This window comes from Cryptomeria japonica, chromosome 10 (assembly GCF_030272615.1).
Source record: "Cryptomeria japonica chromosome 10, Sugi_1.0, whole genome shotgun sequence".
In the NCBI taxonomy this organism is placed as follows: domain Eukaryota; kingdom Viridiplantae; phylum Streptophyta; class Pinopsida; order Cupressales; family Cupressaceae; genus Cryptomeria; species Cryptomeria japonica.
In genome coordinates this window covers 274,786,154-274,795,453 of record NC_081414.1, presented here as the reverse complement: position 1 = coordinate 274,795,453, position 9,300 = coordinate 274,786,154, and the positions used below count along the sequence as shown (strand labels likewise).

Here is a 9,300-nt window from a genome sequence, read left to right as displayed (position 1 = left end):
CTAAAGGGTCACGCATGTGTTAGAACACATGCGTGACCCCATAGGACACTTTAATATATGTGATCTTAAGGGACTATATGTCATACACCCTAGGATGTTATAAGGAGTCATATGTGGTTCTTAGGGGTCACACATGTGTTAGAAAATATGCATGACCCCTTAGGACATTGTACATGTGATCTTAAGGGACTGTATGTCATAGACACTAGGATGTTATAAGGGGTCATATGTGGTCCTGAGGGGTCATGCATGTAACAATGTTAGAACACACATGCATGACCCCTTATGACCACATATGACCCCTTCTAGGACACTATGTGATCCTAAGGGGTACATGTTGTATATAATAAGATATTATAAGAGGTCATATGTGGTCCTAATGGGTCACACATGTGTTAACACATGAATGACCCTTTAGGACCACAAATGACCCCTTAATACGCTATGAGATGGACTAAGCGGTTTGTCATTCACACTAGGATTTTATAAGGGGTCATATGCGGTCCTAAGGGGTCACGCATGTGTTAGAACACATGCGTGTCCCCTCAGGACACTATGTGATCCTAAGGGGTATGTCGTACACACTAGGATGTTATAAAGGGTCATATGTGGTCCTAAGGGGTCACACATTTGTTAACACATGTGTGACCCCTTAGGACCACATATGACCCCTTAGGACACTATGTGATGGACTAAGGGCTATGTCATACACACTAGGATTTTATAAGGGGTCACGTGCGGTCCTAAGGGGTCACACATGTGTTAGAACACATGTGTGACCCCTTAGGGTCCACTATGTGATCCTCTATGGTTCTAAGGGGACATATAGTGTCATCAGAGGCCTATGTGGTCTTAAGGGGTCCTAAGGGTTCATGTTGTGTGTGTAATAGGATGTGAAAAGGGGTCATAGAGGTTTTATTTTGTCTAATTTGTTTAAATTTGTTATCTAAGTTTTACAATGTTTTTTTTAAATTTAAATTTATTATTTAATTTTTCTAACATTTTAATTTATTATATTTAGTTTTGTAAGATTTTTCTAATTTTTAATTTTTCTAATATTTTTCTTAACGTTTTTCTAAGTTTTAATTTACTACCTTAGTTCTCTAAGTTGTTCATAACATTTTTATAAAAAGTTGGAAAAAAAATACATATACAGTTATTTAATTTTAAAAAAAAATTGACGTTAAATCAAAACATTAAATTAAGTTTTCTAACATTTTCTAAGTTTTAATTTTGCTAATGTTTTTCTAAAAAAATTCAAACGTTTTTCTAAAATGTTGAAAAACAATAAATATACAATTTATTTAATTAAAAAAATAAATTAACAAAAAAATTATGAATTAATTCTTAAATAAATTTAATAAAAAAAATATTATTAAACAAAAAAAGGTTATTTTGTGCACCTAAAATAATGTAGGTCGAAAGATGAAAGGTGAGAAGCACTGGTCCTTGTTGATAGGGCATGGTGACATAGTGCTGACGTAGGGTTCGCTCTAACCCCCTATGGACACAGAAAACTCCAAACTTGAAAATGACAATTAAACTGCCATTTTTTATTTTTATAGCAATTTAAGAAAAAAAAAAAATCGGTTTTGATCAAACTAGGGGTTTGATTGAACCCATTAAACATAAATATTTTATTGGGTTCGATCGAACCCCAAAACCCACCTTGGGTTTGATCAAACCCATATTCGATGGTGGGTTCGATCGAACCCTACGGGGGAGTTTGCTCGAAAACCCCTAGTTCGTTCGGACCACCCCCCCAAAAAATTCCTTGCCTCTACCAATTTTCTTCGTTGGCAAAAGTGGGAACCATTATTGTGGGATAGCTTATATGCATTACCAGAAAAATCAAATGCGTTATGATAATTATCAAATGCACAATAAAATTAATCGCATGCACTAAAAGAAAAATTATATGTGTGAAAGCCCTAACTAGCCCTTAATGGTTATGTCCTCAACAAGTTAGCCTTCAAAGTCTTCCAAACCATAAATGGTTAACTCAAACTTCCCGCATGGTTAGAGACTTTCTCTCTAACTGAACCCTCACCTAACCCAAGGGTCGCATCAAGCACTCATGGCTTTGACCCTAGTTATCCTATTAACCCTTGCACAAGAGTTTACCCCTTAGGTAAAAGCTTTATCCAATGGATAACTCTAACCCAACTTTAACCCTTACCTCCTAAGGTAACCTTCATGTCTCCTCGGGCATTTAATGTCTCTTACATCTCCTTTCAAGCAACCTCTTGTTGACAATTGTTACCATTTTATTGGTGAAAATTGTAAACATGGATTGAGTAACTTTCAATCCTAGCCCTTGTTGATATTATTCAATGTCAACCCTCCATTGCCCTATTTTCCCTATAAATGGAGCTCACATTCTTCATTATAAAAAAATCCAAGGTTTTATGCATCAAATTGAGAGTCTCATTTCATCAAGCATTATTAACCTTTCTTTGATAATAGTAATTAGATCATTTATTTTTACATATCATGTTATCAATATCATGTTAACTTCATCTATATGCTAGTTTAATGTCATTTTAATACCATTTTTGTATCAATATCTTCCATCAATTTCATTATCTAGTTTCATATCTAAATCATTCACTGGGATCATAGTTGTACCCATTTTGATCTTAGAATCATCACATATCCCTCATTGTTTTGGTTGTCATCCTATATATCAAGTGCTCTTCCAAGCTGAGAGCCACCTTGATTTGAAGGGTCCTTGGACATAGAGAAGAATGAGACAAGCTTAAGATCTTTACTTCATTTGTTGTTATAATGATTTTGATCTCTAACATAACGTCTCATTGGTATGCTTGTGTTGTTTGCCTCTCTCATGCAAGCACCACAATCTGAGCATACAGTATGTATGTATGTATACAAGTTATTAGCAAAACCCATATCCACAAATTCACTCAAAAAATACAAATTTAATTTTTGATTAGATTAAAGTGGTAGAGACTCATACCATTACATAGATACTAAAGTGAAGAAACCTTGTATTTCATGAGGAGTGAGAGCCTAAAAATCAAGTATCGGCTACCATAAAAGAATAGAAACCAACAGGAACCCAGAAGTAGATACTATGAAACCCAAAGAATAGACTAGACTAACAGAAATGAAATAAGAAACCAATAGAAACACCCTCACCAAGGACATGAATCAATGGCCTACCTCATGGTGAGCTTCTTAATCTTCCAATCTGAGCTCATCACCTTCACTATATCAAAGAAGGAGAGCCTCTTGTTTTATCCCTTACCAAATGAAATAGTAAGGGACTTTGGAGTCAATTTCATCCTAGACACCAATGCCTTTGAACGAGTAGTAGGGTAGGAATCCAAATGACACTTTTTCCTTGCTTGCCTCCTATCAATATCTTCCTGAATGGCTTGTAGAGTTGTCAAATTCTTCTTGAAAAAAAAATATATACTAAATAATACTAAGAAAAAGGAAAAACATCTAGACATTATCATCAAAGAACCTATGAAAATCACCTTCTCCAACACTAAGTACATTACAAGATTGAAAATAGATAAAGTCAACCATAGAGGGAAAAAGTAAAGCCTATAAGATATAAATTTTTGCTAATTAAAAACAAAAATGCATTTAAAATTATGATATTATTAAATTAGATTTTTTTTCTTTATTCATTTCTCTACAATTAAAAGGTTTAAATTGGAATAATTTTTTATAATGCTTTTAGAAATATTTTCAAACAATAGGTTCAATTTTATTATTTTTATTTAGTTTCTATAAAATTTAAAAAAATAGTTTAAAATTTATGTATTTTAAAAAATAAAATAAAATGTTCTTATAAAATTTAATTCTATTGATATAGTTATCTACTTACAATATGGAGTAAAATTGTAAAAAAAAAATGTTAATTACATCTAGTGTGAAAGCAACAAATACAAAAGGAAATCAATCAACCTATTTAGGTAGATATATTTAAGATTTTTATATAAATTCTCTTCATTATGATTGAATGAAAAAAAAATTATAGATAAAAAATGATGTTTTAAAATTTTCCCATCTTTTTCATTTATTATATTTGCTAAGAAACATTGAAACAATACATCGAACTAATAATTTCTATAGATAAAAATTAATAAATACTAGTGAAATATCTAATATCTGAAAATGACTATTGAACTAATAATTTCTATAAATAAGAATTAATAAATACTACTAAATATCTAATATCTGAAAATAACTATCTACCAAAAAAGCTTTCATATTTATGAAAGCCACCAATGTTCACCCATTATATCTGAAAATGACTATCTACCAAAAACGCTTTCATATTTATGAAAGCCACCAATGTTCACCCATTATACGTGAAAATGACTATTTTTATGAAAACCACCAATGCACCCATTATATCTGAAAATGACTATCTACCAAAACACCTTTCATATTTATGATCCTAAACAACGACGAGGTTGGTGAAGTCATAATTTCGAAAACGTTAAAAATGCGCACTTTCTTCTTCTTCTTATTTGCTGCCAAGGATACGCAAATTAGCAAAGCTGTTGGTATCTTCAAAATTCTCCTAAGCTGTTAAAATGGCCCTGATTGTATCTTCTTCCTTGGGACTATCCCATACCACTCAGTATTTCCAATGGCGAACATCATATAATACTAAAACACGCCTCGTTCATTCCAACAAAAGAAGATTACTCTCCATTAGGGCTAAAATAGGTACGTAAGGATAATGATTGAGTTCGATTGTTTTCTTCCTATCCTCGAAATAAGAAAACAATATCTTCTGTGGTGCAGATGTTACAAGCTCTGGTTTCGAAGACGAATTACAAATTCGCTATGGAGATATCAATCACAAAGCATTTGGTATCTATGTTATCCTTGGAACTATCTCAATTTCGACTCTTTAGTTTACTTAGAGTTATTTGAAGTCATATTCAGTGAATCCTATTGCAGCTCCATCGACCCCCCCGAGCTGCAAGCCAAAGGCATTTCCTTCAACTATGTGGGGAAGGGATTTTATCTGTTCAGTTGCAACGAGAAACGCCGTAAGGTTTTTGTAGGTTTTTATAGGTTTGCTATTGGATTTTAATGGGCCCATGATTTAAGAGCCCTGCCATTGTTTTAAACCATTGTCATATCTCAGGAAGCCGTGGATGAAACAATGGGTAACGAAGACAAACGCATAGAGGTGTTGGTCCGTGAGATTAAGGAGAAGTTTAATTCTATGGAGGACGGTGAGATAAGTCCGAGTGCATATGATACTGCTTGGCTGGCAAGAGTGCCCGCCATTGATGGCTCCCACCATCCCCAATTTCCCCAAACCATTAACTGGATAATTGATAACCAGTTAAGGGATGGTTCGTGGGGGCAGGAAAACGGATTCCTTGTGAGCGATAGAATCCTTAATACTCTCGCCTGTGTCATCTCACTTACCATCTGGAACGCTGGCAAGATTCATGTGCAGAGAGGTTTTCTGTTCACTATAAATATGTACCTTCTTACAATAAATGTATCTGTTCTGTGTTATTAAATAATAGCGAGACACGCAATGCATGTTAGATTTTCACAATCCATGAGAATGTTTTGTTTCAAATAGCTTTGTATTTGCAGGCCTTGACTTCATCAGAAGACATGCAAAAGGAATGATGGAGGAGATGCCAGCCAACGGAACGTCTAAAGTGTTTGAGATGGTCATTCATGCATTGCTCAACGAATCCAAAAGCCTTGGCCTCGATGTGGACCAGGACTATTTCAAGCAAATCAGTGAAAGGAGGGAGGCGAACATGAAAACGTAGAATTCAATCCATATATCTTTCAGGAAAGAGAAATTTAGAAAGAAAGTATCTAATTGATGTTGTTGTTTGTGGATAAGATTGTGTTTGAATTTAGAATTATCATCTTTTTATGTCTTTAATAACTTTTTATTAGATCTACTATAAAATGTTAATAAAAATAAACACAATCTACTAATAAACCAATAACAATTAATGAATGGATTGTGAATATCACAAAACATCTATTTAAGAAATAATTTGTATAACGCAGGATTTCTGTAGAACGCCTCCATCTCGTTCCCACCAGCGTTTTGTACTATTTAGAGGGCGTACAAGATGTAGTGGATTGGAAAGTCATACTTAACCTGCAATCCAAGGATGGGTCTTTCCTTGGCTCGCCATCATCTACAGCTTGCGTCTTTCTGCATACTGGAGACAAGAAATGCCTAGAATTCATGACCACCCTTCTTTCTAAGTTCAAAGACCATGGTAAAGCAATATAGAATTATGAAATGCAGAAGTTAATATGAGCATAGAGCCGGTACAAGGTTGCTGCAACTTTAAGTAAACTGATTTGGACATTGATTTTGCAGCTCCATGCGTGTATCCAGTGGATATTTGTGAACGTCTGAGGGCCGTTGATAATGTTGAACGTTTAGGGATTGATCGCTATTTCCAAACGGAGATCAAACAAGCCTTGGATTATGTCTTCAGGTGAGTGTTAGATATGTTATTCTAGCTCAACAGTTTTAACAGAAATCTATGTTAAAAGCATGCATGAATTCTCAGGTATTGGGATAAAAGAGGCGTTGGGTTTGGAAGGGAGAGTCTGGTTCCTGACATTGATTGCACCGCCACTGGCCTCAGACTTTTGAGACTCCATGGCTACAATGTCTCACCAGGTACATCATATAGAATCTATGATTGTTTTGAAAGATATTAAAAGCCAATTGTAAGAAAGAAGAATGAAGGATTTATCTCTACAACCAGTTTTCTATTTAAAGTATGATTACTAATCTTTTCATGTTGCAGATGTTCTGGAAAATATAAAAGGCGACGAACTTTACGGTGGGGGACCTTCCGATATGATAAGCCTGTACAAATGTTCACAGATCAGCTTTCCAGAAGAAACATTAATGAGAGAAGCGAGTTTCATGGCCAAGGCTTACCTATCCGAATGGATACAAAGCAACAGCTTTTCTCGTGAGCTGGCTGTCAGGAAAGACCTTCGTGAAGAGGTGCAAACTATTGCAATATGAATTTTAACACCATTAATATCTTTTTTGTTTGTGACATGTACAACTTGTAATGTTTCTTTATTCATTTGTTCGTCTATGCAGATAGAACATGCTCTGAACTGTCCGTGGTACGCGAATTTCCCAAGATTGATGGTCAGATATCACATTGAACACTTTTCATCTAACCAGCTGTGGATGGAGAAGACACTGTATCAGTAAGAAGGGTTTCATATACTTTCTCAGAATTTTAGAATTGACCATTCAGTGCACTAAACCAAATAACTTGTATTTCAGAATGCGCAATTTGAGAGACGAGAGATATTTAGAACTCGCCAAACTGGATTTCAACAGAGCACAGGCTTTACACCAAATGGAAATTGAAGAAATTACCGGGTATTGTAAAATTTGTTGTAAAATGAAACAACAATACAGTCTTTTTAAGTTAGGTTTTTCAATAACTGACGGATGTGTTTGTGAATAGCACAGATGGTATAAGAAGTGCGGTTTCTCGGCGCTCACATTCAGTCGTCATAGACAAGTGGAAATACACTTCAGCGCTGCAGTGGTGATGTTTGAACCAGAATACTCTGCTTGTAGAATTGCCTACACAAAAGCTGCCTCCCTCCTGATATTTCTAGATGATCTCTTTGATGCCCACGTATCTTTTGACCAAGTAAAGCTATTTACTGAAGCTGTGAAAAGGTGGGTATGGCTCTCTATCTCCCAATCTATAATGGGCGAAATACATGTTAAATTATTTCATTCCTTGTTCAATATAGTTTCTCTGCTTGCTTTAGATGGGATTTATCTCTTTTAGACCACTTTACGACCGACATGAAAATCTGCTACCTGGGTCTGTATAATACTGTAAACGAATTGGGGCAACAAGCACTCAAGGCTCAAGGACGGGACGTGCTTCCCTACCTTCGCTCAGTTGTAAGTAGACATCTAATTCTAGGAGTTCTTTCTAGATTCAATGGAAGCTATTTATTATATATGAGTAAAGCTATATCACACTTTTATAAAGGAAATGGTCAATGCTGCTTCAATTTTTTAAATTGTTTGTAATTTCTTAAAACATTAAAAAATAAATTTGAATATACTTTCTTATAAAATAAACAATTAATTGCTGATAAAATATTAAAATTGAAGTGACACGAGGCGTCACACTTTAAATAATAAATTTTATTTTTTTATTTTAGTTATTTAATTTGTGTATATTGATAACGTGAAACTTTAGCACTCTTGTCCTAATCCTTATGGTGTGCAATTTAGTGGGAGGACCTGTTGTCATCTACATATAAAGAAGCCGAATGGGCACATGCAAAGTGTGTGCCGCCATTAAAGGAGTATGTGGAGAATGCAAAAGTGTCAATTGGGTTGGCAGCAATCATCCTCAACTGCATATTTTTCACAGGAGAGCCTCTTCCTGATGAACTTCTTTGTCAACTTGATTTTTGAGCACCTTTTCTTCATCTCATATGTTTGACAGCTCGTTTAATGAACGATGCTAGAACTTTCACAGTGAGTATTGTACTTCAATGCAGTATTATCTGTCTTGTACATAGTAATAAATTGGCTTCTCGTTAGGCCTAACTGGGTTTTCTTTTGTTATTAATTCAACGCAGCTTGAGAGAGATCGTGGAGAATTGGTATCTTTCATACAATGCTACTGGCAAGAGCATCCTGAACTCACAGAGGATGAAATTCTAAGTCATCTATTTGATTTCAACCAAGAAAGTTTGATTGAATTGACTTACGAGTTTTTAAAGCCTGGGGTGATACCAAAATGCTACAAAAAACTTCTTTTCGACACTGCGAGAGTAACCCAATTTGTTTTCAAGAGCAATGATGGCTTCGGGGTGTCTGTCCATGAGATGCAAGACAACATCACCAAATTTTTGGTTGAACCGGTCATTTAAAATGGCCCCAACCTGAAAGCTTATTAATGGATTGTTTGTCGTCTTTTCCACTTTTCTAAGCACAAGAGATCATAATTAAGGCAATCAAACTTAATAAAAATTCAATGTTATGTCAGTTGTTAAGTAAGGAGTGGGTTTTGTGATGTTATATATTGATTGTATATTTTTAACAATTTTTAAAATAAGACCTAATAAGGTGAAAAGAATAGATAATCCATTAAAAATAAACTGAGGTTATAAAGATTGCGAAGACCCAAACATTGATGAGATTTTTATTTTTGGATGCCCTTACAACATTAAGCTAGTGCAAAATTTCAAAGGTTTTGATTGGGTTCTTATCATATCCTTCACAATCAATAATAGAATTTTAAT

General features: G+C 34.7%; 1 protein-coding gene across 1 annotated transcript; it reads left to right on the top strand.

The window, feature by feature from the left end:
* Positions 1 to 4,506: 4,506 nt before the first annotated feature.
* On the top strand, positions 4,507 to 9,055 carry LOC131035502 (bifunctional levopimaradiene synthase, chloroplastic). The gene is made up of 15 exons (XM_057967215.2): positions 4,507 to 4,710; positions 4,789 to 4,857; positions 4,933 to 5,039; positions 5,138 to 5,462; positions 5,605 to 5,785; positions 6,040 to 6,257; positions 6,362 to 6,482; positions 6,558 to 6,670; positions 6,801 to 7,006; positions 7,109 to 7,221; positions 7,301 to 7,399; positions 7,493 to 7,708; positions 7,804 to 7,942; positions 8,282 to 8,530; positions 8,635 to 9,055. The coding sequence occupies exons 1-14, from the start codon at positions 4,575 to 4,577 to the stop codon at positions 8,465 to 8,467; spliced, it is 2,229 nt and encodes a 742-aa protein (XP_057823198.2). The 5' UTR covers positions 4,507 to 4,574; the 3' UTR covers positions 8,468 to 8,530; positions 8,635 to 9,055.
* Positions 9,056 to 9,300: the final 245 nt, after the last annotated feature.

Coding starts and splice junctions, on each gene's coding strand:
- LOC131035502 (XM_057967215.2), top strand. CDS start 4,575: ATGGCCCTGATTGTATCTTCTTCCTTGGGACTATCCCATACCACTCAG. Junction 4,711..4,788: donor CTCCATTAGGGCTAAAATAG/GTACGTAAGGAT, acceptor TCTGTGGTGCAG/ATGTTACAAGCTCTGGTTTC. Junction 7,400..7,492: donor GAAATTGAAGAAATTACCGG/GTATTGTAAAAT, acceptor TGAATAGCACAG/ATGGTATAAGAAGTGCGGTT.